Source organism: Protomyctophum bolini (assembly GCF_963924005.1).
Source record: "Protomyctophum bolini genome assembly, chromosome: 14".
In the NCBI taxonomy this organism is placed as follows: domain Eukaryota; kingdom Metazoa; phylum Chordata; class Actinopteri; order Myctophiformes; family Myctophidae; genus Protomyctophum; species Protomyctophum bolini.
Window position 1 is genome coordinate 39719070 of NC_137875.1, and position 14733 is coordinate 39733802.

Sequence of the window (14733 nt, forward strand, 5' to 3'; positions counted from 1 at the left end):
GGGGGGTGGTGTTGGGTGGGGGGGGGATGGGGCCTTGAATGGGGCCTTGCCAATCAGTGCAATCAAAAAAGACAGGCCATATGGTCCAAACGAGAAGTCAAATCCCAGCCACCACTCATTATAATATCAAGTTATCAACACGTCGTCACAACTACACGCAACTCTCAGAGGAAACTTGTCACATGCCAGCGAGTTTACTAAGGCAAGATATAGTATGATGTTGTACTAATATGACTCCTAGCAAGTGTTTGTAATCGGTTTGTGTGAGCCTCTGGTTTTCCTTTTAAAGTATTTACAACCCATTTAGGCCTGACGTCGAAATTAAAAAAAAATGTCCTTATGTTTCTCAAAAGATTTGAGGCACGTTTTCACGGGGTTTTCAAAAATAGCAGACCTACAAGTTCACAGTGCCGCGCCATGAGCTTGTAGATCTGCTATTTTTCAATAGCTAAAGCATAACGAAATGCTTAAAACACCGAAAAGGGTCCCCGCCCCCAAAAATCGGTTTAAAGTACTGTTTTATTTTTTTAAATATGATATATAAATAAAGATCATTAGGGGTGCACGCCCCAAAGAAAGGAAACATCATTGTTTTTGTGCTCCTGTAAATGGTAGAGACGTGGCATTTTCATCGATGACTGGACGTTGCGTGCATCAGTTATACACATGTGCAACACATTATGACCCTAATCAGCCTGATGGGGGGTGCTATAATTAAAGGTCACTCCTCCTGACTCCAGCTGTGCTGTGAGTCTGATTAACATGAGACCTGCTACAGACATCCATCTATCCTCACTCTACAGATATACTCTTCATATAATAGGTCCTCACTAATAATCATGAGAAAATGGCACGATTTTTTTTCCTACTCAGTCTGTGTCTCATAGGAGGGCTGTGGGCAGTTTAGAAACCGTCTTCCAGTGACATCATTAGGCTGGATTATTTCTTTTTACAAAAAAATGTAGATCTTCATTATCGTGAGAACGATGGCTTCCATTTTCGCTCTGCAACTTTTCAGGACTAGAAAGCCTGCCGTTTCTATTGGCTTGTATTCCCCATCGATGAGGTCACTGGAAGACGGTTTCTGAACTGCCCACAGCCCTCCTATGAGACACAGACAGTTGGAGAAAAGAAAAAAGCGCCATTTTGTTTTTTAGTGAGGACGTATTATGTGAAGATAGGTTGAAAAGTGGTCCCTTAATGATTTCCAGTAGGGTTGTGCCTATGCTTGAAAATGACGTGATTTCCGATCACGCGATCGGAAATCACGTCATTTTCACGTCATTTTCAAGTGATCGGGATCGGGAGCAAAAACAACCCTTTGAGGCATCACTAGTATATCAATATTATACAGTTATATCGTGATATTGGACTGGATAATGGCTGTGATATTGTACTATTGTGATTTGTTGTCCTGTAAAAATATAAATATCGGATCGGGGGAATAAAATGGTATCGGATAGTACTCAAATATGGAATCGGATCGGGAGCAGAAAAAAAGTGATCCCTAATTTCCAGCATGAAACCTAAAGGTATACACTGTAGAGACCAATGTGTGTGCACCTTTGTGCATGTATACATGTGCACACGTGAATATATGTGACCAAACTTGACTGAGAGACTGCCATTGGATTTTTTTTTAATTTGTTGTTCAGTTTGACCCACCAGATTTGGAGATATGGCTTATAGACTATAATGTCTTGCAGAAAACGGCGATTTGAGAAAACAGGCTTGAAAGGTTCTCTTCTGTGGTCTCTAACATTACACCTATAGCTACATGTTTAAGCATTTGTTTCATATTTACGTGTCGATTTCAGCTCTGACACTTATTTCAAGACATGCTCTAGTAGTATGTGAAGAGTCTGCCTGCAGTGCTATAAACTCATTTAGAAAAAAAAGGAAAAAATATGTTTTTCTCCTCTGGTGAAAAGCTGGATTTTGCGAGACGGCAGTCTCTCAGTCAAATCTGGCCACATATACAGTATGTATAAATATAAAACATACAATGTTTGGCTTTCCCTACTTGTCTAACTATACTGTACTGTGTGTCCATTACTCTCCGTTGCAGACAATCTGTTGATAGATTACCAGTTCACCTTCAGTCTGCTGCAGGAAGACGACCACTACTACACCGCCATCAACTTCATGGCTACACCTGAACAGGTAAACGCACACCTTTTAATGTCTATATTTGCCTTTTTCAGTTCAAGGCATGAATCATGTTAAAAATCCAAATATATCGGAGTAAAGAAAATGCGAAAATCACGATCAGTTCGTTCTCAATAAACAACACACTGTATGCTGTAGCTGGCACCAAACATCGAAACAATTGATGCAGAGATGACATGTGTGGGTATTTTGGTATTTCAGTGTTTTACAGCTGAAGCAAGTATCCATGCACGGCGCGTCAAAGGAAAACATACGTCTTGGTGGTTTCGTTGACAATTTAAAGGCCCATGACGTCATTTTCACCGTCGAGTTCCAAGTGCACGGTCGTGTGACCGAGACGGAGATGGATTAATCCCCGTCGAAGTAGTGATATCAAAACCGACCGCGTCGCTCCACAGCCTAGATGATTGATTGATTGATTGATTACTTTATTGAAAAAAATATTTCAAAAGGATAAAATTCACAAGAAAGCTGTTTCCATTGTGGTCCTCTTGGGGAAAGGGGAAGGGGAGCAACAGACAAACGGTAAAATACAGACAAAAACAGGAGGCAAAAAACAAACAAAACAAAAAAACAAGAAACAGGACAAAATGCATGTATAAACTAACCAATAAAACTGGATTTATTTTCTTATTTTCCCCTTACTTTTTTTTTTTTCTTTTTTCATTTATGCCATTTATCTATTATACACTATATTTACATGTTTTCGGCCAACCATCTTTTTAATGTGGATTTGAAAATATCAAAGGAACTGGACACCTTGAGGCTGGAAGGCAAGCCATTCCACTGAACTGCTGCCGAGTACAGGAATGATGTTTTTCCCATATTGTTATGAAAAAGGCAGGGTTTAAAATCAGTAGGGCTCCCTCTGGTCAATGCGCTTGTTGTTGCGCAAATCCTCGGTGTTGCACATAACGGTGACTCGTTGACATGTTTAGCCGACGACAACGGAGATCTTAACCCATTCTGACCTGAGATCAGATTCACACGAGGGTTTCCGCCGGACACACACACTGGTCTGATGAACCCATTCTGACCTGAGATCAGATTTGTGGCTGTTGTTGGCATGCTACACACACGTTCACAACAACATCCGGTCCGTCGGTAAAAGTGGTCCGGACTCCGGGCCCCGATTCTGATAGTCAGCGAGCTCTCAACCAAATCACTATAAATGTATTATCATACAGTATTGAGATAAGGCAAACCTATATATATATTTTTTTACAACTGGTAATGTGCTTCATGCATCCCACCTCTTCCTCTCTCGTTTTTTTCCCCCCTTCGGACAGCTCTGTTTCATATAGGCTTTATCAGCTTGCTTATTACAGTAATGAGATTTAGTTAGAGAAATCGCCGCTTGGCTCCCACACACACACACACACACACACACGCACACACACATGGCACTGTATGAACAACATATGCACACGATCTGAAAATCACATATAGCACTGTGGATTTCCATCACTCCACAAAGCTCTGCTGAATTTGAACGACGCCCTGAGTCACACTGCACACTTTGACCAAGCAGTATGCAAAAACCTGGCTTAACCCATTCTGACCTGAGATCAGATTCATACGAGGTTTCCCCCGGACACACACTGGTCTGATGAACCCATTCTGACCTGAGATCAGATTCTAAAAAAATGGCAGTCGTTCTTCGATTTTTCAAAAAATAGCAGACCTACAAGCTCGTATAGCGCGCCACTCGGTGGCGCGCTATGAGCTTGTAGATTTGCTATTTTTTCAATAGCTAAAGCATAACACGACGTATAACACCAACATGGGTTCCCGTTCAGAATGGCTTAAGGGAGAGCCTTTTATGGACGTGCAGTCATGCGTGGCGGTCTGTGTGTAGTCAACTGAAGCAATTGCATATACCGTACGGAAGGAGAAAAGTCGTATGACAGCGAGGTGTCTTTGAAAATGTAATTTAAAATAAACTGTGCATTTTAATCCGGGGGGTTGAATTTAAGGAATGTTTTGGAGGTGGAACTTTAAATACAAGCACTAAATTCAGTTCGAGATGTATACAACATATATTTAAGAGGTGATGGGGAAGGGTTGTGTGTGGGTGTGCGTGCGTTGGCATTGGCAATTATTCCTATTCCTATAAATGTCTGGTCATTTGGGTGCATCTCTTTTTTTTTATGTCCAATGCGTGGACCTTTGACTGCATTGGCCATAACATTAGACATTTTTATGTCCCCCTTGAACGTGTGTCTTGTCTTTACAGGCCAATAAGAACCTCGATATGTCCATCAATGCCTCCAACAACTTCAATCTGAACATCACCTGGTCCCTCAGTTCCACAGGTAGGTGGACATACGTCGAGTTTAATTAACCGTGGGCAAAGCAACATGCACATGCACACGCAACACACACATGCACCGTTTAGTAAAGTGTGGTTAATATTACAGCCACTGCTGTAGTATTGTAAAAGCTACACTGCTTTAGCTTTAGCAAGCTTCAATAATATATAAGATCTCATTTCGCACTACCCACAGGGAGGAAAGAAACAGAGGAGAAATAAGGGAGGTAGGAAATGCAGTAGGAGAGGAAGAACGAAGTAAGGGAGGGAGGGAGGGAGCGGAAGTAACGAGAAGAGAAAATGTGATCACTTAAAGGTATATTCAGTGATTTCACTTATTTCAAATTTCACTTATTTTTTTGTTTTGTTATGATAATCCTCTCTACTATAGAGTGTGCTGACCATATAAGGAGTTCCTCCCTGTCCCCAGTTAACCCCTGGGGGGGTCAAAAAACCTTAGGTTTCATTTTTGACTCTCTATCCTGATTGGACGAAGGCTTATAGGTCCCACAGACAAAAACGAAACCTAAGTTTTTTTTTAGTGAAAGCACTGAATATACATTTAAAAGTACAGAAGTTGATTAAAGACATTGTCAATAGTGCAGAGAAGTATAAGGAAATGTCGAAAACCATACTGCTGTGGTTTGTACTGCTTTTTGACCGATTTGATTATTTTGTTAGACAATAACAAATGCAAAACGGTACATGGTGCAGTCAAAGCGCTGTTTCCATTCGGGGTCCCATGCGTTCATTCACAACACAATGATGACTGTAATCGAGATACCTCGAAAGCATGATAACTATTTACAGGTGTAAGTACAAAAAACAGATCACCAAAGTAAAACAATATTCAACCCATTCTGAACGGGAACCCATTTTGGTGTTATAGCATCATGTTATGCTTTAGCTATTGAAAAATAGCAGATCTACAAGCTCTAGACCTACAAGCTCGTAGCGCGCCACCGAGTGGCGCGCTACGAGCTTGTATAGGTCTGCTATTTTTGAAAAATCTAAGAACGACTGACATTTTTTTAGAATCTGATCTCAGGTCAGAATGGGTTGATCAGACCAGTGTGTAGTCCAGTGGAAACCTCGTGTGAATCTGATCTCGGGTCAGAATGGGTTAAACCAGATCACCACCACGCTCTTTTTTTTATGATCATGTTACACTCTGTCGTCACATGATGTAAATGATGTCTCGAATGACCATTTAAATTGGCTTTGCTGCATTCCGTTTAGACTTTGTCTAGTAAAAGTTTGATACGGGCATCTGTTCCAGCCAATAGCTGGGCTGCATCTCATGACAAATTAAGTAGCTTTCATTTGTGGCCAACCTGTCCTTAAGCTTTAATGGTCAGAAACACTTTGCTTCTTGACTCCAGGGGTTTCCCATCCCTTGATGAAATGCATTGGAAGCTTTTGTGTGTGTGTGTGTGTGTGTGTGTGTGTGTGTGTGTTAAATCTGGCATTCAGGCGTTTTGAAAGTGTTATTTTGCTGTGATTTCAATTAAGATAAAAGCCCTCTTGCTTTCACAGCCACAGTGTGTCTTGGGGCAGCTGAGCCTCTTCGGTTTGGCACCATTTGGGTGTGTGTGTGCGTGTGTGCGTGTGTGCGTGTGTGTGTGTGTGTGTGTGTGTGTGTGTGTGTGTGTGTGTGTGTGTGTGTGTGTGTGTGTGTGTGTGTGTGTGTGTGTGTGTGTGTGTGTGTGTGTGTGTGTGTGTGTGTGTGTGTGTGTGTGTGTGTGTGTGTGTGTGTGTGTGTGTGTGCGCGCGCCATTGGTGGTGGTACTAAAAAGATCAGTTCAGTAATATATAAGCCTGATTAGGATAATATGCATTTACGGTGTTTCAGAATAATAAAGAACAAAATACAAACATTATGACAACTGGGCTCTGAACTGTAATTGTTCAGCTTCATCCGAAAGGCATATACAGTACGTATTGCTTTGTTCGGCAGACAATTATCATTGCATCATATACGGAGAAATAAAGCTCTTCATTTGTCTTTGCAATTCACTTCAAGTTGCAGAATAATATGTCTATTAGTGAGAGACGCCAACACCTGCTTATATTGTGAGCCGTTGTCACTGTTTCGCGTTAAGACCTCCTATCGCTGTTTGAATGTTAGCCTGGGAGTAAATAGGTGGCTGAGATGGTTCTTTGCACGGTAAAACCTTGAATGTTTATACCACCTAAAAGTACAGGTCAATTTCTACACATTTTGAGAGTAACCGTCGGATACACGGGGTAAAGCATTATGCTATATGCTTTAGCTATTGGAAAATAGCAGATCTACAAGCTCATAGCGCGGCACTCGGTGCCGCGCTATGAGCTTGTAGGTCTGCTATTTTTGAAAAGAAATCGTGAAAATGGCGCTCAAACCTTGGAATATTCTTTCAGAGCGACCGATTTTAAGTCAAATCTTTGCTCCTCGGGAAGCCGGGGGACGACAACATATCTACTGTAGGTGATACCAAATGTCTATTCAATTCCGTCTATTTCCATACATTTCCAGCATATATATCCTGACCCCTATAATTAACCACCAGCGTCTCTGTCTCTCTCTCTCTTCTTGGAACGGCAGCGGGAACCGTCTCCGGCGAGGAGCTTCCCATCGTGGCGAGGACCAACGTCAAGGAGCACCGGGACAGCTTCTCGTGCGAGAAGTTCAACTTCAAGGTGCACCACAACATCACCTTCTACGTGTACGTGTCCAACTTCAGCTGGCCCATCAAGATCCAGGTAAAAAAGCGCTCTGCTCCACATCACAGAATGCGAGTCGACATGCAGTGGCGTGCACAGATATACACTAGGGGGTGCTAGAACACCCCCTGCCCTTTTGGCAATTTAGCTCTTTTTTTTCCTTAATTTGTAGTGTGTGGACCATGGTGACATTTATCAAATCTTGATTAAAAAAAAACGCTTCTACTATATTTTTTAGGCCCCCCACAATCTAAAGCTATGTTTCTATGTCAGTGGTTCTTCGATTAAAGAAAAAATAGCAGACCTACAAGCTCGTAGGCTTGTAGATCTGCTATTTTTCAATAGCTAAAGCACCAAAAATGGGTTCCCGCCCCAAAATGTGCTGCACAAGGTGCCCTTTTTTTTTTTTCACTTGAGCACCTGCCCCCTCTAAATGTCTGTGCACGCCACTGGCAGCATGGTTGTACTCAACAGTCAGAAAGCTGCATGTTCAGAGACTGCAGACTTCTGCTTTGGTTGCTGTTGTTGAAGTAATGACATACAGGTGTTGTTAAACCATTTAGGCCTGACCTCGAATTTATTTATTTATTTTTAATCCTCCAGTTTTCTGAAATAGATACTTTCACAGGTTTTTTCAAAAACAGCAGACCTACGAGTTCATAGCGCGCCACTCGGTGGCGCGCTTTGACAGGCTGGAAGGGGCTTAGGGTCGACGACAGAGTATACGGCATCTTACACCGCCAATATACCCCATGTACCTGTCTATAGATACTTCCTTAATGTCGACGAAGTCCACACCCACGACACCAGAGGGGAGTTCAGCAATTCGGCGCAAACAAAGGGACTAAATTAATTTCGCTCCTATGCCACCAAAATGTGGACCGCCCCTACCTACAGTCATTAACACATTTAGTTCCGGAACTGCATCAAAATAAAGGCGCTGCTTGCGCCAGAGTAATCGCCAGAGTAGTGATCGCTTCTATTTTGAAAGCCATGAACCGGAAATACTTTCTTAAAAAAGTTGACTGACAAAGTGACCTCACAATCTCCGATCATCTTAATATATTTATATACGCTCCAAAAAGAGTTCATATTTTGCGGGAGAGACGTATGAGGAGCAGAAACGCAGCGCCAGCATATCGATCCATTCATCACCACGGAGAGCGCCCTGGATCAGGAGATACGAGTCATTCTTTCCGCCGCGCTAACATGGGAGTCAATGACAAGCTAATAGTTGCACAGAGCGTTAGCATACGGCAAGCGAAAAGCGAAATGCCAAAAAAAAAAATAGGAATAATTCTGAATATTATCATCTCGCCCCGCGTCGTTTGGACGTCGCTAGGACGTCCACAGACGTCGTAGGCACCTCTCGGTTCCAATCCTTATGACGTTTCAGGACGTATTATGTACAAAATGTGTTAAGACATGCGAATCCCGTGACTCCTTCAAAACCGCTCTCAAAAGGGCACCTATATACGGACGGCTGCAATTCGAAACTGGCCCCCGTAAAATCTGAACCCCCCCCCACCCCCACCGCCCCCCCCCCCCCTCTTTTCCCCCTCACTGTATACGTTTACCCTCTCTAAATGTCATGATTAATTGAAAAAGGTGGACCCTCTTGTAAACAGAGTCAGAGTTGAGCGTTTTTGTAATCGAGCTGTGCTTGAAATGTACACTGTAATTCTGCGAACACAACACCGTGTCAGTATACAATCATATAGTATATAAAACATCATCATTTATCTTTTTGTCGTGCTGCAAAGAGCATGTAAAAAAACATATATATATCAGCCTCAACTCATTTGAACTCATGAGCACAGCTACTTCAACAAGACAATCTGTGCCGTGGATGTGGCCGCTTTCCTACCTCCTTTTATTATATTAAGGGAGCAGTTAAATAAACTATAACGCTGGGGATTTTAGTACTGGGGAAAAAACTGACTGAAACACACATTGCAACCATTCAGCAGGACATTTAGGACCTGATGTATATATGTAATGCTATAGCAAAGTGTTGTTATTGCTATACATTTGCTATATGCAGAAGTTCACTATAGCACGATTTGTCATTGTGCTTCTATCTCCTTTCCGGCGCACACACACCAACAATGATTGGAAAAATAGATTGGATATTATTGTTGTGAATGACTTAGTTCGCCTCGGTTGTTGTGCCATATCCGTCTGTCTGGAAATTAATGAACGCACCGCACTGTTCAAATTAGGAAGCTTTTGTTGGTTGGTTGGATTTATTATAGGTTATGACTGCTCTGTACAGAGTAGACTGAATTAAATTGCATTCAATTGCATTTCAATTGTTCCATTAACCCATTCTGAACGGGAACCCATTTTGGTGTCAGCATCATGCTATGCTTTAGCTATTGAAAAATGGCAGATCTACAAGCTCATAGCGCGCCACCGAGTGGCGCGCTACGAGCTTGTAGGTCTGCTATTTTTGAAAAATCGAAGAACGGCTGACATTTTTAGAATCTGATCTCAGGTCAGAATGGGTTCATCAGACCAGTGTAGTGTCCAGTGGAAACCTCGTATGAATCTGATCTCGGGTCAGAATGGGTTAAGCCGCTAGCAGGTACTGCAAGCTTCATAGCAAATCCAACTGGTCACGCATTTTAATACTCTTTTTCTAGTGGATAATTACGAATTCCCATAGTTTTGTTTTCATATATACACGATAATTAAGTTTCCTGTTTGTTATTTTCACTGTGCCTCTATACTATACGAGATATAATAAACATTGTTTGTAATTTAAAACAATTTCACATATTGTTTATATACGGCAGGCTATAATGTAACTCTTCCTCAGTGATCTAGTCTTTTGAGCATTTATACTCATGGCATTGGATTTCATCTGATGGACAAACGCAGAACAACAACATCTCTTATTGAATTGTTGAAATTGTTGATTATGTGGAACTTCTGATCAATTTGATTTCTTCATGGAGGGGGGGGTGGGGGAGGGGGGGTTTGAGAAGGTTTCTGGTTGCCTTGGAAACATATAACTCTCAGTTAATAAAATGAAAGGACTTACACACAAGTAATGTACAAGATAATAGTACAAATTACAAAACACTATAGTCCTTAACCCGTTCGAAGATAGATCATAATAGCCTATTGTTGATACACGTATGCATTTTGAGGCAGGTTGTCCGCACGGAACCCCAAGTGGTCCACAAAGCAAGCAAAGCACTGTCTCTCTGTCTCTCTCTCTCTCTCTCTCTCTCTCTCTCTCTCTCTCTCTCTCTCTCTCTCTCTCTCTCTCTCTCTCTCTCTCTCTCTCTCAAATTGGTTAAATTGAAAAAAAATCACACCCATGTGAAGTGAGTGGTGCAACTCCGTGTAGGGGGTTCCCCAGGGGTGGGGGGTGGGGGGGAGTTCCAGACCCCCAGGAACGCACAGGGGGGGGGCGGGCCGGGCCGGTTCCGGGCGTGCCGCCCCGCGTCCGAAAAACAGTTGAGAAATGACAGAGTTACACCATGTGGCGGTCCCTCTACTGTACTGTACTGTACTGTACTGTCACTGTACTGTACTGGCGCACCCAAAAGCATCATAAAGTTAATGCGTGCGTGTGTGTGTGTGTGTGTGTGTTAGGTTGCGCACAGGTGGTGAAAAAACAACCATGCTTTTTTCGTGCTCATATACCCAGACACCCACCCAGCCAGCCAGCCACACACACACATAGCTCCGTAAGGGAGTGGTTGCACCACTCGTTAAGGTCTCCATGATGTAATGGTCAATGCCTGTGTGGAAATTCAGAGCCAGGGAGGAACAGTTAGTTAGTTAGTTAGTTAGTTTCATTTATTGTCCACGTGTGGAAATTGCTTCACATACAGACATTCAAATGTCATACAGACAGACATTCCCTTATAATTATATGTTATAACTTCTACTATTCAATGTTAAAGTATACAATGGCTCGAGTTTAGATACAAACACAATGACTCCTCTGGCTGGTCAACGGTGTTCAGCAGAGGTTGCACCGCGCAAAAAGCTTGGAAGACGGATGTGTATATTACAGGAAACTCCCGTTAATCTTTCCAACAAACTCCCGTAAACTCCCGAATTGTACCGTCGCACCTGTATATCACCCTGTATTACATGTATATGCCCGCTAAACTTGAGGTTTACGGGCAAAATACGGTTCCCGTAATTGCCCGTCAACTCCTCTTTCCAATTGGCTATACAGTATGTCACTTCCACTGTCTCTATATAATGTTCAAAATGTATTTGCGTGTTGAAAATCGGGAAACATTCCTAATCCTCCCTAGACACGAAGGTGATTCCTGCAATTCACCACGCGACTCTGAATCCTGCCTGAACTGGTTCACGGCGGTCTGGTCTCTCCCCCCCCTCAGATCTCCGATGCTTGTCTCTCTGCTTGTAAAAAAAAAAAAACTCTGACAGGACTGTTAGCACAAAGCATTCTGGGAAAGGAATAAAAAAAAAAAAAGTGTTTGTCAAATCTATAGTATCACATTTAACCCATTCTGACCTGAGATCAGATTCATACGAGGTTTCCACTGGACACACACTGGTCTGATTAACCCATTCTGACCTGAGATCAGATTCTAAAAATGTCAGTCGTTCTTCGATTTTTCAAAAATAGCAGACCTACAAGCTCGTATCGCGCCACTCGGTGGCGCGCTATGAGCTTGTAGATCTGCTATTTTTCAATAGCTAAAGCATAACATGATGCTAACACCAAAACGGGTTCCCGGTCAGAATGGGTTAATGAACTGTGAGTTTGCCAATGTCTCTCCATCATTTATTCAGTGGCGTATTAAATCTGTCGACACGCGCGCGCGTGCGGCCGCACGCACGCACACACGCAAACACAAACACGCGTGCCAAACATTCGTGCTCTCTAAGCCTTATGGTCCATTAAATTGAAGTAGACTTTTTAGCAGTGATATTTCAAGTTGACTGCCACGCGAGGGAGGAGCATGCGCTGATGGATGTGGCTCGGGAGTGACAGAGGAAAGGCATTAGAAGAGAATGAAAACAGCCCATGGCTGCTTAACCGATGCCAAGACCCACAGTAAAGACACTGAAGTTAACAACGCTGACAGTATCTCATATTATGGAGACAGACGATGGGACGCAGGGATATGAATGCGCGTGTGAAGGTGTGAGATACACAGTGCATCTGGGACGGAAGCACTGGTGGACAGATGGATTTACTGTACTTACACACGTGAATCGATGCATGGATATGTAGATTATTCAGTGTTTAACCCATTCTGAACGGGAACCCACTTTGGTGTTAGCATCATTATGCTCGTTATGCTTTAGCTATTGAAAAATAGCAGATCTACAAGCTCATAGCGCGCCACCGAGTGGCACGCTACGAGCTTGTAGGTCTGCTATTTATTTATTTTTAATCGAAGAACGACTGACATTTTTCAGAATCTGATCTCAGGTCAGAATGGGTTAATCAGACCAGTGTGGGTCCAGTGGAAACCTCGTATGAATCTGATCTCAGGTCAGAATGGGTTAATAAGTGACTCGGTCCACTGACATTATGTATGTAGGTATACGAGGCGTTACACTCTTTCAGCAGAACATAAACGCACGCTCATTTCTTTGTGAGTCTGTATGTGAACGAAACAATTCATTTGCTTCTGGGAGAGGGTCTCTGGAACAACATACGTATTTTCAAATGGGCGGTCGGCAGGCCAATTACATAATAATCTTGGGGGTCCACTGACATAGAAACATAGGGTTTTTTCAGAAAACTGTCGGGATTTAGACGACATTTTGTAGAATTGTTCCCACGTCTAAAGGGATTTAACCCCATCTATAGCTTACATGCATTTGACCGGAGTCCCCCTTGGGGGCTCTCTGCACTAGATCTGCTATAGTATTTCCCTCTGCAGCAAATATCCGGCGGAAATAACTGATGATGCACAAGCTCACAACGTATATCACTTGTGTCGTGTTGTATATATGCTCGTATAGATAAGCTGTTTCTATTTGAACGTCCGCCCCCCCAGAATAGGGATGGATATATACAGGGTTCAAGTATAACCTCGCCCTCACCAGGCTTTTTCCACCACCTCGGAGGAAAGCCTGGTTTCAAAAGTCCGTACGATTCCTGTCGGGAGTCGGATGATATCGTCACGTCATGTTGTGGTGTTGTTTTTGTATAGTCGACAAGGCAGGAATAACAGGCTTTTGTTCCTGCCCGTTTGTTTTCCCTCAAACCGACGTTTCTCAATGAAAGCTCTCATATAGCCTGTAGCTCTTATTGAGAAAAAAGGGGTTTGAGGGAAAAAGGACGTTGGCTTTTCCTGGCCTGTCGACTATACAAAACAATACTACAACATGACAGGACTCCCGACAGGGTCCTATACCCTAAATGAAATGGTGCCCACGCAGGCTATATAGGGTTCAAGAGGTTCTAAGTATATAGACACACATACTGTTATGAATCCTGTAAAAAAATGTCTTTGTCAAGTGAAGCCACGCGTTGGTATACTATTGCCCTGCAGTGGACGGGGGCTGGCAATATCTCCGGCCTTCGCCCCTCAGCCAGGTGGCTTTGTGTATGCACGCCGTCGGAGCCATTAGGTCTATATAAATGTCTGTGTTCATCGCCGAGTGTCCCGTACCTCATTAACCCATTCTGACCTGAGATCAGATTCATACGAGGTTTCCACTGGACACACACACACACACACACTGGTCTGATTAGAACCCATTCTGACCCGAGATCAGATTCTATAAAAAAATGTCAGTCGTTCTTCGATTTTTCAAAAAATAGCAGACCTACAAGACCTACGAGCTTGTAGATCTGCTATTTTTCAATAGCTAAAGCACGACACGATGCTATAACACCAAAATGGGGTTCCCGTTCAGAATGGGTTAAAGGGGTCATTTGTCCATCGATCGGAGGGGGGGCCTCGTATGTATTTCCCATTAATGCTACATTATCAGAGCTCCATATATAGCCCCGCTGGTTGAAAGGTGATATGATAATTGCCGTGATGAGCCAGTCCTCCGTTCCTCCACCGTTATCGGCCCTGCTGCTGCTTGGCCGTTAGTAATCCGAGCGGCTAGCTAGCTAGCGCGCCGTCTATCTGCTGTGACCTTGGTGGCTTCCGATAGCCACATAATGACGAGGAACCGCCCCCGAGAATTTGTAAATGGCCATGGGGTTTGATTGATTTGATCTAATAATCAATCAGGCATTATGGCTGCACGGACGTGTATACGCGAGCGTGTGCACGCACGTGAGCGAGCGCGCGCACACACACACACACACACACACACACACACACACACACACACACACGACACAGGCTTCAACAAACACACGGGGCGTGTGCGCACATCACAGGAGCGCTCATATGAACAGCGATGACTCATGCGCTCATCGGCACAAGGAACGGGAGAAAAAAGAGAAGGCTCAAAGTCATCATCGCTCATTTCTTAGCAGAATTACATGCTTTTTTTTTTTTTTTTTTTTTTTTTATCCCACGATTTTGTAACCCAGTTTTCTTTTTTTAACCAGTGCCAATTATCTAATGTAATCC

At 43.1% G+C, this 14733-nt stretch overlaps 1 protein-coding gene across 1 annotated transcript in view; it reads left to right on the top strand.

The window, feature by feature from the left end:
- Positions 1 to 1519: 1519 nt before the first annotated feature.
- Positions 1520 to 14733, top strand: part of LOC308328292 (attractin-like protein 1) — a gene marked incomplete at both ends in the record, with an annotated part of 127152 nt that continues 113938 nt past the window's right edge. The window contains 4 exons of the mRNA XM_080782061.1: positions 1520 to 1532; positions 2069 to 2163; positions 4406 to 4484; positions 7065 to 7222. Coding sequence (XP_080638187.1) covers positions 1520 to 1532; positions 2069 to 2163; positions 4406 to 4484; positions 7065 to 7222 — 345 coding nt within the window. The remainder of the gene's footprint in view (positions 1533 to 2068; positions 2164 to 4405; positions 4485 to 7064; positions 7223 to 14733) is intronic.